Genomic DNA, 27,400 nt, shown 5'->3' with positions numbered 1-27,400 from the left:
CACTGTTACTCTAAAATGGTACTCTGCACAGCATGGCGACTATAGTTCATGATCTTCCACTGCATATCTGAAAATTCCTATGGGAAGAGATCTTAAAAAGTTCTCATCGCAAGAAAAGGTAAAATTGTAAACATGTTAGTGTAGGGTGACAGATGTTGACTAGGCTTATTGCAGTGGCCATTTCACAATACATAGAAATATTGAACCATTTTGTTGTATGCCTAAAACTAATACAATGTAATATATCAATTATACCTCAATAATAACAACAACAAAAAGTTCTGCCACAGTAATGTCTAGCGATTGTTTCCTTAAGTCTATACATTTAGATTCAGGAGTTTATTAGTTGGTATCACAAGAATAAGGTGGGATGCTAATGATAAATGCCAAATTCTAACACAGCCCAGAATTGCATACCATGAAGGTCTCTTGGTGAAGGTTCTAGAAGACCTCCTGGTCCCCCTTCAACAAACTGTTCTGCTTTGATCTTGACTTATTATGTTAGACAAACACAGGAAATTGGCTAAAATAAAAAGGTCACAGCATCCTCTGACCTCATTATCCTCAATGTCATAAAGACCATATTTTATTTACTGTACAGTCATTTAACTGATCTTGTTGCCCACCAGCCATAAATATGATCTCCAAATTCAATGGTCTTAAAAATTGCAGGTATCATTTCTCTGACATCAGAATTCAAGATAGAATCATCTGCTTCCTAATCATATTTTGCCATAGTCTAATCATATACAAATATTAAAAACATGCTGTTTTCCTAAGCACACCCAACACAGACTATTCTCCTAAATAACTGCAATAAGTTTAAATACTACTTAGTACATAAAATAATGCCTGTTTTCACCTGAAGGATCACAAATACAACACTGGACATATAATGGAACAGATCATCCAAATGCGGTCATTTTATAAGCAATATGTAGTAGATAAACAGAATGTCTAGGTTAAATGAATACATGTTCCAAATATTTTGATCTCATTTATTCTCAGAAAGACACTTGAATTATAGGTATCATCGTTCCCATTTTAGAGATGAGGTAAATTTTAGTACTATTAGGTAATTTAACACAAATTCTAGAACTATTAGGAAGTGGTAGATTCCACAATGAAACTGTAGTCAGTTTAACACACACTGTAATATCCATTATGTGATCAAATTAAGCTATCAAGTTTATCAAGGACATTATATTTTCCAAATTAAGTAACTAGATTTTGTCAGGAAGACTAAGAGTCCAACCATCTAATTAGTATAGGTTTAAATACATGTCTGTAAAAAGTAATGATCGCATGCCTTCTTTTCTTCCCATGAACATCTGCCTCTCCAGGTTTTCACATCTTCATTTATAATTTTTTTTCATTTTCTAGGTCTTGTGAAAACTTTTGTTCATAGGCATTTCCCTCCTCAATTAAAAAAAAAGGAAAATATGTTTATTCTACATAACCCAAGTGATCGAAAATGTAGAGGTCAAAGTCATTATTATAACTTTTTATTCAGAGCGCCAACCTAAGGAGAATCATTTCATCATCTCATATGTACAATCTACACTATTCAAGTTCTCTGCCACCTTCTTCCAAGCAAATATAAATTGCCCCTTTGAAGCCTGTTGTGTCTATCAATTCCCTTTCCAACTCAAGTTATTTTACTGTCCTTTTCCTGGACTTGTCTGTTTTTGTCAATCAAGGCTTTGTTTTTTGTTTTGTTTTGTTTTTAACCTATTTACCATCCTGGACATTCTTTTTACCGTGAATGACAGTATTGAACTCCCAATATACAGCCTGCCAAGAGATAAGCACAAACTTGTTTCCTGTCACATAAAATCTACTAAGTGATGGTCTCTGATTAATTGAAAGAAAAGCACAGAATATCTCTTTCATTAATCAAGAAACCACACAATTTCTCTTAGAAAAATTTCAATAGCATCTCCTAGTAGCTTTATATGCATTTGGAATTTAAGTCACCTAGGGGTATGCATTTTTGTAATTCTAAATGGCCTTACAGGGATTCAATATAAGCATTCTCAATTATGATGTGAAAATTTTAAAATTTAAAATAGGGTGTTTTTAAAATTTTAAATTATGTTTATTTCAAAATGTCAACCTCATTCGGGCAACTCCACTTAAAAACTAAATTAACGGGAATATTTCAGTTGCCTTTAGAAAACTTTACATTCCCATAAAAGTGTGATTTCACCTCATAACTACTGACTCTTTATGAATTCATTGAATATTATATACCTATCTACTGAAAAAAGTTTGATGAATCTGTTAACTACGCATTAAAAATAAATGAAATTAAGGGCCTGATTCCTAGTCAATAACACTGCATAATGATTATTGCTCTCACTTTGTTGACAAGAAAATGAATGAGAGAGATTGAGAGAGAACTGCAGTAAATGCACAGTCTATGTGACGGTACTATTGATAAAGGTAGAATGGCTATAAAAAATATATGCACAAAAACTCTTGTGTACTTACATATCCTTTCTTAGGGCAGAAAAATGCTACCGCTGGGCCACAAAAACATCCTAATCCACATGCCTAGAAACTCTTAACTTGTTCAGGTCCTCTTTGTTTACAGTACAGTATCAGTCAGTATTTATAAAATATAGAGGCATAAAAGGAATAAAATAATAAAGATTACTTTGACTTATGTAGATACCCCACCAACAAAAACAGATTTTCCCCTCTTCCTTAAGATGTGTTCAAATGAAACAATGGCCCATGGAATAAATAACAAAGATTCTTTCTCAGTTATTCAAAGTTGAAAATTCACTCATGGATAAATTCATCAGTTTGCTGTGCTTCATTTTATCAGGAAGAGATGCAGAACACTGGCCAAGTGAAGAGCAGAAAGGCAGATGTATAGATACCTTGCCGGTGTGCGCTACTTAGAAACTCTTTACCAGTACCAAGCGCAAAGCTGAGAACTTTGGGAAATGTTTACATAAGCAAACCTGCAGTAGAGTAGAGACTGGGAACATGTTACGAGGATGGTAGGGCCATGCTTTCTCGAAGGGCCTTCAGTTCAGAAAGCACTTGAATGGAAAGCCCCTACCCAAATAGTCACACAGAAAGAAGCTGTGAAAAAAACATCCCAATTTGGCTACCACTTGGCCCCCAAACACGTACCACAAACTGCCCATTTTTGTCTGATACCAATTAGAAACTGACTTCTGTTCCCATTCATTTTTAACCAAAAGGAAAATCTAAAAAAAGAAAACAAAACAACGGATCCATCAAAACAAGACCATCACTAAGAAAAGTGGGTCAGAATTGCTCATAAATGAGGGACAATAGGCTCGATAATTTCACTTTGCAGTCTTTAAATTACAAGTGTCAGAAAAGCAGTCTTACACAATTCACAGCGCTCACCATGAGAGACTCTGGACTCTGAGAAACAAACTGAAGGTTCTAGAGGGGAGGGGGTAGGGGGATGGGTTAGCCTGGTGCTGGGTATTAAAGAGGGCACGTACTGCATGGAGCACTGGGTGTTATACGCAAACAATGAATCATGGAACACTACATCAAAAACTAATGATGTAATGTATGGTGATTAACATAATAACCAAAAAAGGAAAAAAAGAAAAGTTAATGAAAAAAATAAATTACAAGTATCAGAAAAGCATATATAAGCATAAAGTTAGTATGTGCATCATTTATATAGTACTCCCCGCCCCCAAAAAGAAGCTAAAAAACCAACTGCCTATAAGCCCCCACTACTCTTCATTTATTCGTGAATATTCTTGTTCTAATTTTGGAAATAAAAGTTCTACTAGTGTGCCACAATCATGGTTAACTAGGCATCTGTAGACTCCTCCTCTGTTTCTAGAAATAAACATCACTCCCTAAGTTATGGCTTCAACGTATGGATAACAATCTGGACTATAATTTCCAAGTGGCTAATGCCAAAAACTTCATGAACTATTTCACAGGAGTAATAGTTTACATTTTCCACCCCCAAAGCAAAAAGAGCAGTTCTCTATCCAAACACAGACATTCACAATAATCATTTGTGACTTTGAAAGGCCAAATGCCCTACCTTTCCTACATAGAGAGGGTCTGAACCCATGTATTCCTCCAGCACAAAGAACTGATTCCACACCCAGCTGCGCTTGGTCCGGGACCTCCCTGATTGGAAATAGGGCTTTGATCGGGACCTGGAGAGCTCTGCTTGACTCATCCCAGACAAACACAGGAAAAGAGCTATTAGCTGCAGAAAATGGCAGAACTCCACTTTGCCCAACTTCATCTTTTTTTTTTTCTTTCTTTTTCCTGTGTAAGAAAAAAACCTTGACAAGAGAAAAGGCACAGTTCCAGTTGGCTTAGTAGCTCTTGCCTCCGGCAGGGTGTCAGCTGGGAGTCCAGAGATAATAATTTGTAGAGTGTTCGATTGCAAGGGGTCACCACTGCTGAATAACCTTCGCCAAAGAATGGTGTAACAGGTACCTAGCAGAACAAAAAGAAGAGCTAGTGTCAGAAACCAAAACACATCATAACTTTTAACTTCCATTTACTTACTATTGATTTTCCCAAGATACCATCATTTGCATAATTGTTAAATTATTAATTATAAACTTATACATTTACAATGACTTTGCCACATGTATAAATCACATAAATACTGCTGATGCAGAATTATCCTCATTCCACAACATAATCTTAAAACTTTGTGTTTCTTGCAGGCATTCTATTTGAACATATGGTTTACTTGATACAAATGGAGCGACATCAGTTAAAAAATCATTTTAATGCTAGCCTTTATTTTTTTCTTTTATATTACAGTCAGTTTCATTCATTGGTATTAGAATATGAAAAGCAAAGCAGCTCAAAGCAGGGATTTAACCAAATGGGAAGGACATATGTTGGTTTAAATCTCTTCTGTGAAACTGTAAAGAGAAATAAAGAAGTACGAGGTGATTCAAAACGGGTTGATTGATTCTGAGTCACAGAACACCAGCTGTTTTGATGTGTTCTGATTTGATTGTGATCAGCTGCAAAGCTCAGTAGTTTCCATTTTCCACCCTTCAAACCTATTGTCATGTCTGCTGTGTAGCATGTTAGGTCACGCTATAGCGCAAATTATCTATTGAACATCTTACAGCATGACTTCTGCATAGTAGGGCCTTCTTCCCTAAATATTTATGGAATTAAATAGATCATTAGAGATGTGTGCAAACTCAACTGTATTTGTGAGCCCCGTTCACAGTGAGTGTGCACCCAGAATACTCCAGCAGCAGCATGAAAACAAAACAACTTTTATTCTAAAGTCTACGTATTTCAGATACAGAATTCTTGTTTATGCAAGATATAAAATCAGTTACAAAACAAACTTCCAAATGTACCCCAAAACATAGAGGAATAAGAATTTATGGCAAAAAGCTTCTTTAAATCACTATGCTGTACTTTGGTTTATAAATTCACTTGACTATAAATAAATCAACAATAGGATAATTTAAGGTGAGGGTTCACATTTGCTTTTTTTTGAGGGGGGAGAGGAAGAAAAATAGAGTTTTAAGAACATGAAGCCAAAAGATAGTTCCCTAACAAAGTAGCAAATACACTGTCTTTATATTATTAGCTTTTTCATCTTCTGACCCGTCTCTCCTGTAACAAGAGTGTCTGTGACTCATTAGATGATTTCTGACAGTAAAGTTGCTTATGGAAAATGCTTTATCTAATAGAAGAAAAATGGAATGTATTAAATATGTTAAAATAGTCGACACAACTGTTGAGAAACAGGTTGCATTGACTTTGAGCTCTATTCAAATGAACATATTCATGTGAAAAATATCCCTATCAAGTTCTGAAATTCCAGAGGGCATTACAGAATAATCCAATGTACAGCTAATTGATGTATGCTGAGAACCACCAGAAGAGTAAACTACGATTGGAGCATATTACTGCAGTCTGTGCAATGAACATCTCCTATTAAAATCCAAATCTCTCATCTAAGCATCTAAAATGAATTTGGTCCATTTAGAAATCACTCTGGAAGAATTAGTTGTTCTAAGACTTGGAATTATAAACAAGAGTAACTTGGGGTCGTATCTTTGTATTCCAACGTAGGCCCCTCCATTAGTCTGAACGTACATTGCAGGGAGGTCTGAGCTAACCCACCTGAGAAGACAGGTTATCTGTAGTTAAAGAAGGTAAGTAGGTGCTTAGACTGGGAAACAAAAACTAGTATGGACTAGTCTATAATGAGTTAGGAGTCATGGCCAAGAACTCACAGGTAGTGGTCCTTGTAGGAATGGCTTGACAGCATGTGGAGGGCCAAGATCATGTAGTTCCCTTCATGCCAGTGGCAAATCATGTCCCCAGGGATGGAGGGGGATGACAGAGTTGTAGGGATGGAGGGGGATGACTTAGAGTTGTAGGGATGGAGGGGGATGACAGAGTTGTGGTGACAGGACTGTCTAGCACGGGAGCCATGTGGCCAAAGAACATTTCAGTTTCACTGCTCTACTTCCTCAAGAGAGAACGTGCTTTCTCATAAAAACAAGGAGATAATTACTTTGGTCCCTAAGACAATTTTTTTTAAATGTGATATAGTTATATTATTTAAGCTACTCTATGGCTCAGGTGAACTTGATAATATTGTTACACGATGAAATGCATCCAACTTCAAGAAACAAAGTAACAAATGAACTTTTGGAATTCAAAATTTCGAGAGTTATCAAAATTATACCCTGGGAAAAAGTGCAGACACCTGTATCAGATAAAGATTCAAATGCTGACTCTTTCCTGTCTTAGTTATGCATTCTTGGACATGTGACTTAAATTTTAAGATAAGTTCCAAAGATGAGGTCTTAAACCTCTAACTTGCAAAACAAAGATGGTAATAATTGCATCTACTTCGTAGGATTAAATAAGCAAATCATGAAAAACTAAAAAGCCCTAAAAAGTTTAAAAAAAGCTGTTGGGGGTTATTTTGATATTTTCTAGTTATGTTAGTTTGTGATGTTTTCATTTTAATGTTATTTATAGGAAAATGTTTTAGTCAACTCTTGCACAGAATGAAAACATTCTTGATAGTTCTAGTCTCAGTGCCATGGAACTACATGGATCATGAACCCAAAATTCTAGATGAATATAAACAATGGCACCAAAATACTTAAAAAAGAAAAAAAGAATGCAATACTTTCTTTCCCAAGGCATGTCCTCTGTGATTTTTATAAGTCAAAGACTGGCATCAGAATTGGAGAGATTTGAGTTCATTTAAAAATTTCACTAATAAGAAAAAGAAATATAATCTGGACCAGGAATAGGATCAGTTGGGGTCTTTGCTCTAAAACCTCCTTTATTTGCTATATGACCTTGGATCCTTCTGGGATTTCATTTTTCACATTTACAAAATGAGGGACATGAACTAAATTATAAAATCTTACATATATTTTTTACAGATGTAACTTGTCTGCTTTTGACAATTATAGAGAATTGGTTTTGTTGGCTTTTTTAGGCTGTGAAAAAGTGCACATTGTTAATAATTAAAGGGTGGAGAGATTTAAGTCATAGGACTGTAAAAGAAGCATTTTTCACATTTATGAAATTTAGCATGAATTTTAACATGAGATGTTTAAATTACTCTTGCCTCTTGAAGACCCTTTCTTTTCCATACGAGATTGTGAAGTTATCAAACCAGCCAGAACATAGAAAAGAAGTCAGACACAGAACGTACTATGGATTACTTTGAAGTCACTGAGTCAATATTTGTGAAAGAGACCAGGAGTTCTGTACTTTCCTATTTAAATGAAGCATTTTAAAGGCAGCTATTATTAACATAGACCTTGATGAACAGGAATGTCCACCCTGTCTTTGTATCATAGTATCTAGAAGAGAAGCAGACACACAATTGACTTTTGGAACACATTTACAAACTGTTTCATTGTGCTTATTTTTTTAATATGGTAAATTAACCATGTAAGTCAATATATAAATTCCTTGGTAGCTCTTCCATGTTTATGGGTCACAATCCCTTTGAAAAAAAAATTCCATTATATTTCTCTGCAGTATTTGAAGTACCTGCCAGGCTCTTGAGCTAAATTTTCTCTACCTTTCTCGAAGGTCTATAAGAGTGTACAAGGATACTTTAAATGGCTTTGTGTACATAACTGGAGGATAAAATCCTCTTTTATGTGGCAGATAAATGATTCTGTAATGCCCGTTGTAGAATGCACTTAGAAAATCAGAAACTCATATGTGAATGACTGTGATTGGAGTAGGGGGGTTTCATATGTATTCATCAACATTTCTGATAGTGACTAACTCTGCCAGGAATGAACGAACACCTGATCCAACAGGGGGAAAATCACAGGACAGATGGCCCTTCATCAGGCCTCCCCAAATCCCTGCCTTCCTTCACAAGCAGATCTGGTTTCCAACGTAAAGACCAGTACAATAGTTCAGCCCAACTCATCCTGACCTATGTTGAGATAGCATGAAAGAAATGAAGGGCCCTGACCCATTATGAAAAACCTTCAGTTATTTGTGGTCTTCAAAGAGAAGTCATCAAAATGTGAACCTGAGATTTCCTACTGCAAGTAGGCTCCCTATCTTCCCGTAGATGTCCACACATATCAAGGCACCACAATAACATTTTTTTTACATATAAATGAATTTGACCACACAATCACAATCATTGTCATTTTTCACAATGGACTAAATACTGACTCGCAAATCCATGCCCCAAAGCCAAGCTGTGCACCCTTCCCTGCTAGGCTCCCCTATTGCTTATCTTCTCCCTTCCTTCTGCCTCCCAAGTTTTATAGACAGGCGTTAATAAGGGGAAAGTCACATTAGAAACAAGCAGAGACCCCTGCATCCAAGCAGTGTCATGTGTCATTGTGTCCTCTGTGGGAAAGCTTAAGGGTGTGACCCACTGGAGGTCTGGAGAGCCGACCAGTTCACTATTGCTGGCTCAGAAAAAAAAAAAAAAAACAAAACAAAACAGTGCAGAACAATGATATGTTGGTAGACAGTTTAGGAAACCTCTGCAGATCTAAGTCAAATTCTAGACAGTTACAAATGTGTAGCTTTATAGCTAGGAGAAAAACAACAGGAATAGGTTCTATCTGAGGAGAAAAGAAGTGAATAGGAGCCAACCAGACGTTTGAAAGACCGTGGTGGCTGCTACTGGATTAATACCTTAAAATTTTAAAAATATACATGTATATACTCTATATCTGAATAAGATTTAAAATGTTCTCTCTCTGATATCTTGAAGCTAAAACTTGTAGGGAATCAACCCCATTTACAACTGAACCCAAAACCATCAGATATGTAGGAATAAACCTACCCAAAGCAGTGAAAGACCTGTATTCTGAAAACCAAAAAACACTGATGAAAGAAATTGAAGATGACAAGATGTCGTCAATGGAAAAACATTCCATGCTCATGGATTAGAAGAACAATATTGTTAAAATGTCTATACTACCCAAAGCAATCTACATACACATTGAATGCAATCCCTAACAAAAAATAAAACATATTTTTAAACATACATTTTTTTTGCCAAACTAAAGATACATGTAAATCACAACTAATACTGTGATCAGCACAACACACCTTAATCCAGAGAATACAAAATGAATCCTCAAAAAAGAAATTTTAAGTGGATTGAAGCAAAACGGAAAGAAAGGGGGGTGGTGAGGAGACTCAAACAGTATTTACTAAATCAACATCATTTATTTGACCTGAAATCACTTTACCATGCTACTTTTTTGTTCCAGTTATTTTTGTTCAACTAAGTGGCAAAGAATTATTTCCAAGTAGGTAGTTTATTATTCATTTAACCTTAATAGCTAATATTATTTTACCCAAACAAATTCATTATTATAAAATTTTCTTAGATTTTCTGCTCCACTTAACATCTCTGTGAAACCACTTTTAAAAATCAGATCAAGCGACTATCATACTCTTAATACAATGTATTGTTCATACCTATGGCTAAAATTCCCTTAATAACAAAAAATACTTTTTATGCATCAGCATGCCAACGACTAACCAGCAAAAGCATAGATGTTGTTGAGCCTGTCCCATCTAAATCAAAGGCAACATGCTAAACACATGACAAGTAGCATGAAATGTATCATATTCAGCCAGTTATATAAATATAGAGCCATAAGAGTAGTTTTAAACACATGCCTAATTACCAATTAATTTATATATGCTAAACCGCTTCTTTAAAAGTGCTAAATGCCTTCTAGAAATAACTCGAGCTATAAAATATGATTATCAATTATGTTAAAATGAAATATATTGCTATTTTTAGATCCTGTGGCAAAGTTAAAGTGGAACATTTTCTGTGCAGTCCAGTGTAAATAACCAATGGCTTATCTCAGTTAAAGACTATCAATCAACACAGTTTCTCTAAATGACAGACAAGGGACAGATGCTTATGCTCTGTGTGCCCAGAGTTGTTGCATCAGATACAGGTCTGAAACTGTTTTTGAAATATTCTTAACGTATACCACACTAACACATGGTTTATTATCTACTGGCAATTTAAAGAAGATTTGAAGAAGTTGTGTCTCGCCTTTAAAAAAAATCAGTACAATTCACAATTATATGGAACATGATATCCCCAAAATACATTCTGTCATTTGCATTTTCTACAAAAACAATTGTAAAAATGACATTTGAGGAGTCAGTGAACTTGATAGAAAATAAGGAAGAATGTGAAAAATCCATAGTGGATGACTGCCAAACATCTCTAGCATCTAACAGATACTCCCTAAGATGTTTTGCTCACTGGGTGCCTGGGTGGCTCAGTTGGTTAAGCGACTGCCTTCGGCTCAGGTCATGATCCTGGGGTCCTGGGATCGAGTCCCGCATCAGGCTCCCTGCTCAGCAGGGAGTCTGCTTCTCCCTCTGACCTTCCTCCATCTCATGCTCTCTCTCTACCATTCTCTCTCTCTCTCAATAAATAAATAAAAATCTTTAAAAAAAAGATGTTTTGCTCACTAACTTATAAAACATAATAGTACCAAAAAATTACAGTTGTAACAATAACAAAACAAAACAAAAAATCTTGCTGTTGGTCTTTTGGGAAGAAACTGTCATTTCCAAGACTGCTTTAAAATTGAACTACATTTTGACAAGCAACGTATTTTTAATGGATCCTTATGGAGGGAGAACAATATACATGTTCAAAAGCAGAAATAATACCATTTCAGTGGTTAGAGGGCATGATGACAATATTACCATTGCTTTAAGAACAACCTTCCATATATTAGTTCTTTTTTCAGGCTGACAAAAGATGCCTTTTGAGAATACTCCTTGAGTGTTTAATAGCATTATTTAAATTCAAAGAAAAGACTCCTCCTGCTTCATCCAATGCCTTCTTTAAAGACTTTCATCTGTTCTTGTTTTCCCCAGGACAGCAGCCTCCTGTCACCACTGAGGTCCTCACTGCGATTTCTCTCTGTACACAAATTTAGGGGAGTCTGCTTTGTAACAAGGGTAATACTTGTCCATTGCTGCTTTTGTTTATTTTTAAAGTAGACCCACTTAATGCATTTGGGCAATGAAAAAGAGAGAAAAGCTATTCTAAACTCCCATTCATGAATAAGCAGATGTCATAACTCCACAACAGAAAGTAATCCAGGACAAGGAGTATTTCAGGAGCAGTGGCCACACTTTTTTTTTTTTTTTTTCCCAACCACCACATACACGCAGAGCTTTTAAAAAAATAATGTTTATGGGATAGAGAGAATATCACGTCGGTGCTGAAAAAGGTAATCACTTGGCTCTCCTGAGGGTTCATGTTGGGAAAAGAAAAACAAAACAAAACAAAAAAACAAAACAATGTAAAGAAGTCCCTAAACCCACTGCTCCTGATGTTTGAAGAATGGTGGAACCACAGAACCAGCAGACATTAGAAAAACCTAAGGTAAGGCAGTCTCTTCTTTCTTTGCTAAGAAAACCAAAATCTACAGAATTCTAGCGAAATGCCCAAAGTCACACAGCAAGTTCCTGATGGCACTGGGCGTGACTGGTTACAACAGAAAACTGAAAAAGTTTGTTAAACATTTCTCATGCTGACACTAAAGATCTTTTTTTTTTTTATCGTATTTCTCCAAAAGCCAAGAAAAGTAAATTTATTCCTACTCAAATTTCTCTATGATCATGAGTTTGATTTCTCCCAAGTAGATCATCAGGATTCCGATCCAGAAGGGTCAGGAGCACAGAGTGAGATTGGAAGTGAAGGGATCTGTTGTTTAGGATTGTAATTCATCTGATACACAAAAGGCACTGTGAGGAGGAGCCAACTTTAAAACTGCCTCTCCCTCTAAATCTGGTGAGTGATCAAAGAATACCTACTGGGCTGTAACACTATAGTAACTGTTTCCACTGAAATGTAAACAATAGCTCACCCTGTCAGAAATAGGGTACCAACTCAAAAAATATCTTCCGATACAAGGATGTATATGTATATAAGGTTATTTGGTTGTTGCTACAAATCCTATATTTTGAAAGGACTGTCTGCTCCTAACTTACTATAATCATTCTAGATTTAATATTTCCATCTTTAGCTTCTATTACTTAATTTCTTTTATCTGTACACCATTGAAAGTTTAATATTAGCTTCAATAATGTTAATACTGATGAAACAGCCCTCTTCTTTTTTACTTAAAAGGTCTAATTTTTTACATTTTAATTAGTGAGGCTGGGGACCGTCTGTGATATGGGACTTCTCGCATAAAGAAACTGTGATCAAATCCATTAGCTCCCTGGGCCAGATAACATTACAACCACAGACCACAGCCTCCTACCGTTAACTGGCCTAAATATTCAGGCAGGGACCTTGGAAATGAATCACACAGCCTGTAGTGTGCATCTGGCTATCAGACATGGAATGAAAACTTCTCTAAGTGGATTGCAGAGTCAATTTTAACTAAGCACAAATAACTTCTGTCATAGGTAAAGGAATGAAAAACAAAGAGGAGCAAGAGTTTATAATTAACTGGAAGAAGCCCATGTAAATTAAAAGAAAACAAGAATGAAAAACCACATCCTTCTGAGCTACTTATATAATATCATATGCAGTATTATATATATGTACTATACATATGTATGTACAATTATAACAGAAAAATTATATTTAAAGTGTTTTTCCTTTGTTCTTCAACAACATATCTCAGCTATATCAATTTCAATTTTTAATTTACCTTAGCATTTACATTGAGCCAGGTATGATTCATGTGACTTCAATAAAAGGAATTATGTTTCAATAAACATTCTGCAAAAGAACCTAAAAGAAATTCTACCAGAATGAAAATCTAGAGTATAATCTGAGATGAATATATGGACAGATGTCTGCATAGTCATTTGCACTGATAATTTTGTCAGCGAGGGATCTTGCAGAACGACAAGGGGGAAATGTTTGCAGGGGTAGCTTTCTGCAAAACCAGCAAATCCCCAGAGGAGGCACTCGAGTACTGCTGGTTACAGCTAGATCTGCTCTGCTTGTCAGAGGCTGATAAGATGGTCATACACAGGACTCTGATCACATGTCCTTTTTCCTTGTCCTCAGCTCCCCTTTATCACTCCATTTAGAAGGAGGCCTTCATGCCAAGGAGAAAAGCCTCCATCACAATCCATTTGCAATACACTAACGTGCATTAGTTATTTTAGAAGTTTCTGAAACTCCCATTTTAAACTAAGACTTTGAAGCCTTCCAACCAAGAAAAAAGAAAAAGGAACATTTATGTGTATGTGAGAGAGAACCGTGATACGCTACAAACCACTAACACAATAAATGCAAAACCTTCTAAAATCAGGGAAGGCAAAGATCACTCAAGCATAAATATTCACAACACTGAACAATTTATGGGCTCAGTACTTTATAAAAGATTTCTAGAAGATTTGACAAAGAAAGTGTTTGACTCTACACCAAGATGTATTCACCTCCTCGTATCAGCATACATTCTGAGAAGTTTGTAACAGCTTTGCCATCGAAACAACTAAAATGCTGAATAATCGGTCGACCAGCAAAGAAATCACGCCTGAGGAGACACAGTGGGTTGATTTTTAGATCCAGGAAGGCTGAAGAGTAGCCAAAACTCAGTATGCTCCCTACCCTTTCTTTCTCAATGGACACTAAAAACTAGAGTCAATTCAAGGGTAAACTGCAGTAACACAGATGCTTTACAATTACCCTTTTATAAAAAAGGAAAAATCTCTGTGCTATTATATAAAAAGTAGACTTAAGAAGAGTTGTGAGTCTGTTAGCTGATTGTTAACACAATTCTAATGACCTTATTGCAGCCCTTAATTACAATAATATCTCACGTTGTAAGCTCACAATGCCCTTTTATTAAAGCTGCAAACCGTAATAGCTTAGCACGGTGATGGTCCGCACTACTGATTGCTTTCTTTATTCTTCTAACCACAGACTTTGCCAGATAAGACTATGAACACTGAATGCTATCTAATTGTTTCTGCCACTCCACTCCATATTAAACACTAACATACAAGCAAGACTTTCACAAAGTTGCCAGTTTTACTACTTGCCTCAATTCTTTTGCATTTTTATTCATACTATTCCAAATAATTCTAAACATGAAGAAAAAGATTCTTAATGTATTTCCTTTAACATATAGTAACAAGAGCTTGGGTAAACAAAGTCTAACCAGTTCTTTGGGGGAAAAAAGTAATTTCTGGTGAGTTACCGAAAGCTTCCAATGTAATGACTTCTTTCCTTAGCTCTCCCCGCCCCAACACCAACTTGTCTTGATAAAGACACACTTAAAACTATTTAGATGTTGTTGGCAGTGTATCAATGCAAACTTTCCTTTAAAAAGGGGGGGTGCTACTGCCCCTAAACTCTTTTAAAATGTATGCTTTTGTGCTGTTAATTTGATTTTTAAATGTATACTTGTCACTTAGTATCAGCCACGTACTCACATGTTACTTACATTTTTCTATTTTTCCCCCATAAAGTTCTGTTTATCTACTTCTGTATGGAAAATGACCTGAACACCTGCCTGGTTACAGGAATTATGAAGGACGAGTCCTACTTAAAGAGATTTCACTTAAATGATCTAATAAAGAGAAGATATTTCTTGCAACATAAAAGGCGTTTTAGGTATATTCATGGTTCAATTTGCAGATCTCCAAAGCCTTGAGACACCCACTCCTTGATGATTTCTTCACAGATTCCCAAATGCCCACTGCTGGGTGAACTCACTGCCAATCTTTACTCACCTGAACTATACCTAAGAAATCCGTAAGGTTAACGGTCTAAAACGTGAAGGCAATACAGCAATAGGTCCTTTCTCATTAATCCACGCTCGGAGGTTGAATACCAGCAACTAGCCGTGTAGCAGGTGCACCCACGAAGAAGTCCACCATGCATTCAGAGAAACAGGGCGCCCTTTTCCCAAAGCAAACCTAAGGTACAGCCAGGCGGAGGGGAAGCAGGGCGCTGCGCAGAGGCAAGCCCCGTAGATGCGCCGTAGCAGCAGAATACTAATTACAGGAAAAAGCAAAACACCCTTAGATGAGTGCCACCTTCTCCAAAGGTAAAAGGAGTCTAGTGCGGACGGTTAAAAGGACTCCTGTACACGCAGGCACACACCCCCTTCCAGTCTCGGACCGCGGCAGACCCTGGCGGCCCAGCCCGCGCGGAGTTCTGCCCCCAACCATCCCAGGTCCAGGGCGCCCGCTCGTGTTCCTCTTTGAGGAGAGCGGTCCAGACTCTGGGTTTACCACGTCATCTGGAGCGCGCTGGGCTCTGCTCTCACCCTGACCTCGCCAACACTCGCCGCACCTGGCGTCCGCCACCGCAGGCTCTCTCTCGGGGCCGAGCGCCCTCAGCTCGGTACGCACGTCTGTCCTGCCCCGCCACGCAACGTCTCACGGCCCCACAGCAGAAACTTGGGGACGCCAAGGGAAACTCCACACGGATCCCCCCGCCCGCTTTCCGCTCACTGTTGAGTCCGGCCTCAGATGCGCACGCCGAGGGCGCGCTCCTGCCCCAGCGGCGCCGTCCGCAGCCCCCAGCAGGCAGACGCACTCACCTGGGGCCTCGCTGCCCTCCCGGCGGCGTCCGGCGCTAGCGACCCGGGGGTTTGCAGCCGAAAGGGCGCGCGCTCAGCATCCGGGCGCCCGCGGGCGCTTCGGGACCCGGTGCGCGCAGCTCGGCGCTCCGGGCGGACTGGCGGCGCCCGCTCGGCACCCTCTGCGGCTGGCCGGGCGCGGGCTCCTGCTCCAATCACAGCCCTCTCCGCGGGGCGCGGGGCGCGGGGCCACTGCCCCGGCCGCGGGCGCCCCCCGCCCGCCGCCTCCGCCGGCTCCAAGGGGCCGGCCGGCTCTCCCGCGCGGCTCAGACGCCAGGTCCGGAGCGAGCGGGAGCGCGCGTCCGGAGAGAGGGCGAGAGGGCGAGCGCCCTAGAGAAGGAAAGAGGGCGCCGGGCCGGGGCGGGAAGGAGCGGAGAAGGCGAGGGTGGTCGGCGGCGACGGATGCCTGCTGTCAACGCCGGGCGACACCGGCTCGGGGAGCCACTGAGACTTGGGCACCTCCTGGAGACCCAGTGAGGGCTATTGGAAAGGAAGCCGTTCAGCCGCCACGCGCACACACACGCGCGCGCACACACGCGCACCCCTCCTCCAGCGCCCTCCTGACAGATCCGTACAGATGGAGTCCTTCGCAGGGAAATCAAGGGGAGCGGGGAAAGTAGGAGGGGCTGCAGCCCATCCATCTCTCCGCCAGGTATTTGCATCCGAAAGCGCGAAGCTGGAGGAGAGTTTTGAGAATTTTTTTCAAGCGCCCTCCCCTCCCACCCCCAACCTGTCGTAGAAGCCGTGATCAATTGAGCTCCTGAGGCATGAAGGCAAAGTCATAAAACTAATCAGAACTTACAGTTTTCTTGCGTGATAGTTTTGCCCTTTCAATCTCCTCGGACTGCCCTAGTTCTACTTTCTTTACTTGCAGAAAATTTTCTCCCCTGCTGGGTTCTCTAATGCAAAAGTTCTGAGGTGCATGATTTACGCGCGCGGTGGGATGGAGGACCCTGGCGAGGTGGGGAAGGGGATCTGGTCTTTGAGAACGCGCTACAGCCAGTACAGTTGAGCACGCTTTCTTTTCCTCTGCTCAGATGCTTGATTTAACCTGATGGCGAGTTGTTCTGTCGTGAGGGCTAGGAAGGTGAGTTCCAAGTACGTTCGTTTTCATTTTTTCTTATTCTGTCAGTGGAACTTGCCCTGCTTCTCTTCTCCATCCTTTACAGCGATCCCCTGTATATCAATTTTATGGGTATGAGGCGTGTCAGCACCTCTGCTTCCCGGTTCTTTCAGATACACTTGCATTCTCGCATCCAGTCCGCCCGCCCGCCCATTTAGCTTGCATTTCCCCTCTCATGTAGTTAGTATTTAAAACTGAGTCGTATGCTCTGTAGCAGCAAATATTTTTGGAACTCCTGTTAAGTTCCAGATACCTAGCAACACTGTTTACTTAACGTTACTTCATTTGTAAAGTTCTATCTCCAGCCCCAAACCTCCCCAAGTCCAGGCCTGCTTGGATGTCCACTTGCACTCTACTGTCAGTCATCACCCAAACTCAGGATGTTCAGAACAGACCTATCTCTTCCTGGATATCACCTTGGATTTCCCGAGTATTCTGTCTTCTGTCAGGGACACTATCATTCTCCAGGTACACAGACATTAAACCTTGGCTTCTTCTTTGAAGCCTTTGACATATTTTTCTGTATTAAAGACCTTAAGTGGGGCACCTGGGTGGCCCAGTTGGTTAAGCTTCTGCCTTTGGCTCGGGTCATTATCTCAGGGTCCTGGGATGGAGTCCCATGTCAGGGCCCACATGGGCTCCCTGCTTCAACGGGGAGTCTGCTTCTCCCTCTTCATCTATGCGGCCCCCCTCACCCACGCACAGACTCTCTCTCTCTCAAGTAAAAGAATAAAATCTCTAAAAAATAAAATCCGTAATTATTCTGGCTAATATCATACAATCTAGAACTTTACATTTTTCTGATGACCTTACATGTATTCACCTTGCTTTGTCTAATGAACGGCATTGCTGGGATGAGACCAATTCTTATCATTGTTCTGGACTAAAAGCTTCAGGAAGACAAAGATAGATATTGAGGGTGATCGAGACACAGCACATATTGGGGCCATAGTAAATATCTGTTAAATGAAAAAGGGAATGCTTGTATCTCATCCAGCAATTAACACAACTCTGAGGACACCATGCTATTTGTAAACTGCTCATTGATTGTCTGGCTCTTTTATCTATGAGATCCTTTGTTTTAATCAAAGGACCACATACACAGGGAAAAAATTTGGAGACCATTTGTTTAAGTTTATTTCCACAATTTATCCTCTTCTTACCTTGTGCTTCCCCATAAATATTGATCACAAGTTTGGCTTCCATCCTGAACCACATGTTTCCATGTGAATTGCCTTTTTTTAAACAAATTTCCTTAAACCAAAACCTTTACAGAGATTCTAGGAGGGGTAAAATGGGTTCAGTTAACCAGACTAGTAGTTTTGGTTCTCACAGTCACAAGACATTCAGCCTAGAGGAAGAGCTATGTGTCTCTCTACTTGGAGGACAGGATTAAGAATGGGGTGATTCAGATGAGACCTAAGGGACACCCCTTTACCTAGGACATCAGGGAGGGCCACTCTGCAGAGAGGGCACTTAAGCTGAGAGCTGATGATGAGAATGAGTTGCATTTGTGAAAATATGAAGGGAAAACAATCTGGACAGAATAAACAAGGACAAATCTCTGCTGAAGGCAAGAGTTGGGTGTGTTTGAGAAACCTGGAGTACTGTAGGAAGGAGAAAGTCAAGATGGATTAAGTTGGAGTGGTGGGCCAGGGACAAATTTGCAGAGCCTTCTAGGTCCCTGAAAGGTCTTTGTTATTTTATTCTCAGGAGGAAGCCCAACATTAGGAATGGCAAATAAAACAAGAGCTCCACAGGTTTAGTCTGTGGTCAAGTCTAGGACAAGACTTTTTTTTTTTTTTTTTTTAGTTTTTTAAAGATTGTACTTATTCATTTGAGAGACAGAAAGAGAGCACGAGTGAAGGAGAGAGGGAGAGGGAGAAGCAGGCTGAGCAAGGAGCCCAATGCAGGCCTCGATCGCAGACCCCAAGATCATGACCCGAGAGAAGGCAGACACTTAACCATCTGAGCCACCCAGGGACCCCAAGAGTTGTTTTTTTTTAGATTCTTCTCCCCCACTTTCTTTTCCTACAATTCTGGCTGATTAGAATACCTAGTTTCCTGAGAAACACAAAAATTGACTATACTAGATACATCCTAAGGTGCTGCCAAATGTTTAAGATTCCATGAAATACAAATGTAAGTCATAACAGCATATGCTTACTTATGAAATTTCATAGTGTTTCCATGTAATTCTCAAATTTATGTTTTAATATTTCCATTCTTATATATAATAATCTTTTTCAAATCCCCTCAGTCGAAGGTTTTATTTCTTCAGTGTCATATAATGCCGTGCACAAATTAGATAACTATCTCCTTTTCTTCTCTATTTAAAAAAAAAAAAAAAAACCCTCCTGGGGTGCCTGGGTGGCTCAGTTAGTTAAGCATTTGACTCTTGATTTTGGCTCAGGTCATGATCTCAGAGTCCTCAGATCAAGCCCTGTGTTGGGCTCCACACTCAGCGGGTAGTCTGCTTCTCTCTCCCTCTTCCTCTGCTCCTTCCCCCACTCCCTCTCTTTCTCTCTCTCAAATAAATAAATAAAGCTTTTTAAAAAACCCTCCTTTCAATCTGTGTTTACTCCTGATTAAATCAATTAAGTCAGCTGCATGAGAATTATACTTTGGAAAAGGAAAAATCAGAAAAGTTAGGAGAACTCTGTCATGCTTTCTGTCAGTGTGGATGGTGTTTCCCTACATGTTTTAGCTCTCAAAGCAGATTGGGTACAAGTAAGAAAGTTGTGATGAAATTGCTAATTAGGTTATATTCATAGTCATTCCATCCTGAACCTACTCTAAAGCCAAAGATGGGTCTCAAAGATCTTGGAGCTAAGAGCAGAAGAGAGCTAACCATTGAGAACTGAGTAGTTTTAAAATTCAGGGGCTATGGTAGGAAAACAGATGTGACAGTAGGTAAGAAGCACCTATATTAGGCAAACTGTCAAAAAGTGGGGCCATTAAATTTTTTTTTCAATATAACCTTGTGGATAAGAAAATACATATTTTTAAAGATTTCATTTATTTATTTGACAGAGGGAGCACAAGCAGGGGAGCAGTCGACAAAGGGAGAGGGAGAAGCAGACTCTTTGCTAAGAGGGGAGCCTAACCCAGGGCTCAATCCCACGACCCCGGGATCACGACCTGAGCCAAAGGCAGACACTTAACCAATGAGCCACCCAGGTGCCCCTAAAATATTTTTTCATTATATCATGCTTAGCTTTTTCCTGAGGATGTCTATGTTCCTCAATTTATTTTATTTAATTAAGCATACTTCCATCTTCTACAAAATAAAGATCTTAGTAGGAGAGATTCTAGCTGAATATACTCATTTGCTAATTGGGTAATTATTAATTGACCCCTTTCTGGATGATGGGATACAAAGATGAATTTAAGATGTAGTTCCTATCCTCAGGACCCTTCCAACTTGTGAAAATAAGGAGATCCATATACCTTGATAAACATGGTGATGACATATGAATAAATGTCAAGTGTGGAAGAACATAAAAATGGCCACATGGCAGAAAGTTTTGAACGGGGAGAGAAAATGTTTGGAATGTGCCATGAGGGCAGTGGGCATCACAAGGAGTTTTATGAAGGAGAATCATTATCATAATTTCAGTAGAGGAAGAAAGACCCTGGCAGCCTTTTTAAGCCATTCTTGGACTGGAGGTGAGAAAATGTTTAAGTAATTATTCCAGAAATCCAGATAAGAAACATCTTGGCCTGAACTCTACTTGTGGTACTAATGTGTGAAACTCTCTTGGATGTAATCAGAAAATCTATTTTTGTCTATCATCTATCTATCTATCATCATTTTTAATGATTTCTTGACACCAGTTATCAACAAGAGAGCATAAATGAACACTAAAAGAAGGTAGACATGTGCCTACAATTAGCATCATGGATTCCCCGCCCCCCCACCCCAACCACATCCCAGTGATGACTGCATCCCTCACAGAGTACTGGACTGGAAGAATCAAAAGTCTGAGCTAATACAACAATTTTGTTACTTAGGATGTTTGCCAGGGCTCCTTTTCATTACCCAGAAAGTGAGTCTGTTCAAAAAGTGAGTACTTGCAGAGTATACTACTCAGTTGAAGGGTCCTGAAGATATTCACAGACAAGAGAGCTGATACGTCAGCACAGAATTATTTAGAAAATGCAAAGATGTCTATTGGGATCTAAGGAAGTCATTCCTTAAAAGTTTCTCCCTGTGAAGAAGAAGGCATCAGTCCTTGCAGAAGCCTCAATCCTTAAGAATGCAGGGTGCTGGGCGCCTGGGCGGCTCAGTCGGTTAGGTGTCTGCCTTCAGGTCAGATCATGATCCCAGGGTTCTGGGATCGAGTCCCACATTGGGCTCCCTGCTCAGCGGGGAGTCTGCTTCTCCTTCTCCTCCCTGCCCCTACTCTCTCAAGCTGTCTCTGTCAACTAAATAAATAAAAGAAAAAAAGAAAAGAAAAAAGAAATGCAGAATGCTCGGTGATCCGTGGTCTGGGGAGAAGCAAGTGAAAATCAACCAGGAAGATTTCTCTAAGACCCTCAGTTTGTGCTGCCAAAGATTCTGCATTGGCTCTGAGATTGCAGGCAGCTAACTCCTCATGCAAACCACTTAGAAGAAACCCACAGAAAGAAAATGGGAAGAAAATGACATAGGGGAACCAGAACCCAAAACTGAAGAATTCATGTTTCCCCTCATCTAAGCAAAGGACGTGGTCCTGACTATCATTCCAGTTTCCTCCAGATATTCAGGGCTTCTACTCAAGGCTTGAGACACCTGAGCTGTTGTGGGTCAATGGTTATTATTTGAAAGTAGAATTTTCTCCTGCTACATGTCAAATTTCTCAGCATTTTCTTTCTGAAGGACAAACTCAAACAGATAAACATACGATTTGGATTTGGTATTAAATGCCAAAGCAAGGGAACACTTACTTATTTAAATACCATATGATACTACTGATGTGCAGTTGTATCTCTGGGTTTGGAATAGTTGGAACACAAATTACTTTTTAAAAAGCAGCTCAAATCAAAATTGTCAGAAATAATATAGCTAGGCCTGTGCTGTCTCTTGAATTATAGTTGTTCCATAAAAGCCTTCTAAAACCTTTAGAGAAAAAAAGCAACCATGCAAATTTCTGCTGTACATTGCACTATCATTCTGTGATAAGCTATAGAACCTTTTGAAAAATGTGGATTTTCTCAAAAAACTCATTTCAAAAATCTTTACTGAGTGTGAGCTGTGAACTAGGTTTAATCCCATAAATTGTGAAGGCCACAAAGGACAGTAAGGCCATGACCCCACAGAATATTCCAGGCACATAGCTATAAAAAAGGGACAGATGAGGCTGAACTCAGTAAGAGAGCAGTGCTCATTGAGGTACCAGACTTAAAAGAGGAAGATAATAGTTGCTACTGGAGAGTCCTAAAAGCATAAACCTGTACGACGTTTCACTTGGGTCTAGGATATGATGAGTGTAGAGACAGTAGGATACAGCAGAAAATCAGAAGAATATTCACAGGACTTTAAATAATCTCCAAGGAGCAAAGGGATTTAATGGGGGATTTTTTTTTTCGGATAAAATTTGATTTTTGTACATAATCCTCTGCTCACCCAGACAGAAAGAGGGCTCCCTCAGCATGCATTCGGTTGTTCAGCTTGTATTTGGGACACTGTTCCTCCACCTATGCCTACTGAGCTCCTCTGAGCAACACTAACCTGATTGTTCCCTGCATGGAAATCCAGAGAGCTGGTGTGCCCTGGGTTCTGTAGGTTTTATAGCTGGTGCCACTCAGTTATATTTAGTGCTCTCTTAACACACATAAAATGTGCATGTAGGAATGACCTTACTTCTAGCAGCTGCATGGAGCTACGTGACTTTGAGGCTAAACTCATGTTCAGAAGGAAAATCCAGGAGGAAAAAAATATGAGCGACTATATACCATAGGAGGAAAGAGGAGATGAAATGAGCCAGTTTCTTAGAAGGTGAATTTTTAAGAAGGCAAGCATGCTTAATAAAGTACTGAAGAATCACTGCCCTAGAAGATATGTATGGTTAAGAAAAGTAGTAGTCGTTTTATGAACTTGAACTACTTCATGCACAAAGGTGAAATCTGAGGCTGTCATTGTCTTTGTGAACTGCAAATGGTTCCACTTTCTACTTTTAGGTCTGAATGATTAAAAAACAAGCATCTCTCCTTTGTTTCATTCCCCATCTAACAAAATGGTTACTCTAAAGTCCGAATTAAGGCAGGGCCCCTTCCTGCAAAAGATCAAATAAAGAACAAACTCGATTCAGACTGACACGATTATCTTAGGACCAGCATAATAAAAACAGACTTCATGGACAAAATAAGGCACACTATTTCCTCATGCATTCATGTGTTTGTGGGAGAATAGTTGTGGTTGAAATGAGTACTCATTATGCCATTTTTATTGCTAGGGCTTTTCACATTTAATAGTGACAGAAAAATTGTTGTAGTAAGTAACCTAAAGATTTCCTTGCAAATATATCTGTGGATACAAATACTGGTATGAAAGGGTTAATGAGCCTTGGCAAGCCACTAAATTACCACTAGTCACTGAGGATAATTGGACTCAATACCTTATGCATGAAATGACCTACATAAGACAACTTTGAAGACATTTAAGCATATTCCGTTATTTTATCAATGATGAAATTGAAATTCAGAAAGAGATTGGTTTATACTCTTATGATACATTTCAGGTATAGGAATAAGAATCAAAACTCAGTAATAAAAGCATGCTGATTGGTCCATACTGCAATATCCAAAGCAGGATTTTTAAAGATCCTAGATATTCGGACTTAATTATTTTGCATTTCACATACCAAGAAGGAATTTCGTTTAAATTCCATAACTTTTCTAAGGCAATAGAAAAATAGTTGGTTGTAGCCTTTCTCACTTTTAATAGAGTATTTTTAAAAAAGATTTATTTATTTATTTGAGAGAGAGAGAGTGCACAAGCAGGGGGAGGGGCAGAGGGAGAGGGAGAGAGAGAATCTCAAGCAGACTCCCTGCTGAGTGTAGAGCCCTACATGGGGCTGCATCTCATGACTCTGAGATCACGACCTAAGCCAAAATCAAGAGATGCTGGCTTAACCTACTGAGTGATCCAGGTGCTCCTTAATGTGATATTTTTTACAGCTCAGACTGTATTGACTTTATAATTATAAAAATTGAATGTATAATTTTGTTGATATGGCTCTCTACCACACCTTAAAATTTTATTTAAATTCTAATATAAATCATAATTATCATATTCTTAGGAGACTAAGAATTGAATGAGTCACTTGCTCCAGGGTAAAATGCCTATATTTTGGGGGACTAAAAAGGCAATGGAATAGTTCGTGGCAAGCAAGCCATTTGCTTTTAGAATCCACATTGATTGATAATTCAGTTCCTTTATTGTATGAAATGTTTCCACCCAAAAGTTAACTAATTAAAAAAACTAAGTTTATTTAAAATATAGCTACAAATAAAAGTAACTCCATGACTTTTTAGAAAATTATTAAATACCTTTAACCATTCAAATATTCCCCTATAGATTAAGACAAAATATATATTTCTACGTTTCTGAAAAACAGCTCCTTAACTGACCTTGAAAATTTGCCTAGATGGAGTCTCCTGTTTGAGTGAATACAAAAAAGGAGCAAGACCAATAATGTTTTAGATGTTTTAATTTGTTTAACCAAGGTGTACCAACTCTATCCATCCTTCACACAAGTTTGGCTCACATAGAGGTTTTCTTTTTTTTCTTTTTAATGTATCTTCCAGTATTTGTTATTGGAAAATTATGCATGCAAGTCTCTATTTCTAACTTCTATTTTATATACTAGAATTCTGACCAAGCTAGGCTGCAACTTCATATTATAAAGTTGATTGAACTTGAGGACTTCTATATCTTCTTTTCAAAATTAATATGAAGGGTTCCAAAACATGCACCAGGTCAATAAAAGTATAGATATTGGAATTGACTTTTGTTTGTTGATTTAAGAAATGGAAGGCTTCAGGAATTATACACCTATCAGCTGTATCTTATCTCACTTATATGAAAGGATGCCATGGTTGGAGTGAACAAAATTGCTTATGAAAAATACCCTGCAAAAAAAAAAAAATCAGGTAGTAACTGTTATTATCTAAATTCAATACCCAACATAAGATAATTGGAGTAAGATGAACACATCAAATTCAAAGGAAAAAATAGTCAGTGTGAAATATTCATTTTGGCCAAAAAAAAAAAATGTAAGAGTCTAACAACTGTTCTCTAAACTTTCTGGACCTAGTATAAAAATTAATTTAAAAAAGCTCAGAAGTAACAGATGTGAACAAACGCAAAGCACAAATTCCTTCACACTCCTGATTAATTAAGCTTAAGATTGAGGTATGGAGAATAAAAGCAAGGAGGGGGAAAATGTAACTTTTGTACAGTTCTTTAAGTCCATTAAGCACTATTTGGGAAAGTTTTTTCTTTTTTTTTCCTGGCAGTTTCGTCAGAAAAAAAAAAAAAAAAGGAAGAAAAGTTTCTCCATACCCATTGGGACAGAAGGCACAAAAGGGCTCAGCTGTGTGGGGAAACATGTCCACACTCCCTTTAGTGGAGAGCTTTTATTTAACCACTGTCAACAGGAACTCAGTCCCCTTTTGGAACTTATTGTCCTTAGCTAAGACCCTTGTGAAAGGCAACAGATGTTACTAAGATTATACCAGCCTGTCTACTGTCCTGTTTCATTTTTAAAGGAAGAAATAGAGAGAGAGAGAGAGAGAGAGAGAGAGAGAGAGAATGAGACAGAGGAAAAGAGACCAACCCTTGCTTTAAATCATTGGACCATTTTGCACTTGAGCAAATCTGTTTGCACATGCTCTGCTGGCCCGGCAGAGGACTGAGCCTTTTACATTCAGCTTGAGGTCAATCCTAATGTGGTGTTCAGTCGTCCTCACGCCTTTCACATGAAGCAGCTGCCTCTGATTGCCAGAACAAATTGAGGTGATTCAAGCCACCAGCAGGGCATAAGTATAACTCCTATTCACTCAGAAGGGAGGAAAAAGCTCAGAACAGACCAACCAGGGCTGCCCACAATAAACCGTAGGATTAGATTTGTACACTGGATATTAAGACATGGTCATATTGAAAAGTAGGCCATAAAGACATAAGAAACTACAAGATGGTTATATGAATGACAATAAGGAAAAAACAGTCCTTTTATTTATTAAGTTACACCTAATTATCAAATGCCTTATATTTCTGTGTCTTGGTGACACCTGAGGAATTCTCACTGTCACTAGATAGGTAACAGACTCTTTAGGTGCATGTGACACATACAGAAGACTGAAGACATTTATAAAGAAAAAAAATCCATTAAGCAGTGATTTTAAACAAAGTTATTGTTGGGCAAAGTTGGATAGATTGTCTCCAAACTTAAGCATAGGAGTATACAAACAGTTTAAAAATAATAAGATGGATCTATTCCAAAAACAGAGAGGAAAGAATTGTCGAATAGTAACAGAAATTAATTACATAAAATCAGCATAAATTGATTTAAATGGCACTATCATTTTAAATCAGAGCTTTTGAAATAGTTTAAAAAAAAAGGAAATTTTAAGAGGCTATGTTTCAAAGATCTCATATTTACTTTTAAAATAAAATGTCCCTGATCCATTCATTAGGCAAATATTATCTAAGAATAAGTGAGATTCTTTTCTTTTTTGATGGAATTATATTCCTTAAATTAATATTGTCAATTCCACACTTTTCAGTTTCCAAAACTTATTATTGTTTTAAAAATTCAGGGTAATTTTTCCATGAGCCCTATTCAATCCCAGATCTCCCATCTATAGATAATGGTGAAATTTTTATATATTAGACCTTTTGCTTCAGAATAGTGTTCTTCCTATCCCCACTAGATTTGCAGTTACTGAGGATGGGTAATATTGCCTGTTCATATCCAAAGAACTCAGTAGAGAATCTTGCATAGCATATGCCAGTCAGTGAATGAATTATGTCTAAATATTAAACTACTGCAGGATATAATAACATCACAAAAATAAACAAATGCAACTATCTGAAAGATATTGCACATTTTGCCAATGGTCATTAAGCATATAGCATATTTTTCAACCAAAGTAGTTACCTCTTAAATTATGAGGGACAAATTACTTTTGTCAGTGAGAAGTCACTGGCCTT

General features: G+C 38.6%; 1 protein-coding gene across 1 annotated transcript in view; it reads right to left on the bottom strand.

The window, feature by feature from the left end:
* The window catches only part of CDH7 (cadherin 7), a 130,683-nt gene extending 114,512 nt beyond the window's left edge, over positions 1-16,171 (bottom strand). The window contains exons 1-2 of the mRNA XM_027576285.2: positions 16,041-16,171; positions 4,058-4,464 (exon numbers count right to left, since the gene is read on the bottom strand). Of these exons, the coding sequence (XP_027432086.1) occupies positions 4,058-4,267 (210 nt within the window). The 5' untranslated portion in view covers positions 4,268-4,464; positions 16,041-16,171. The remainder of the gene's footprint in view (positions 1-4,057; positions 4,465-16,040) is intronic.
* Between the last annotated feature and the right edge of the window lie 11,229 nt (positions 16,172-27,400).

This window comes from Zalophus californianus, chromosome 14 (genome assembly GCF_009762305.2).
Source record: "Zalophus californianus isolate mZalCal1 chromosome 14, mZalCal1.pri.v2, whole genome shotgun sequence".
NCBI classification, from domain to species: Eukaryota; Metazoa; Chordata; class Mammalia; order Carnivora; family Otariidae; genus Zalophus; species Zalophus californianus.
The sequence above is the reverse complement of the archived record's forward strand: the minus strand, read 5'-3'. Positions and strand labels throughout refer to the sequence as shown.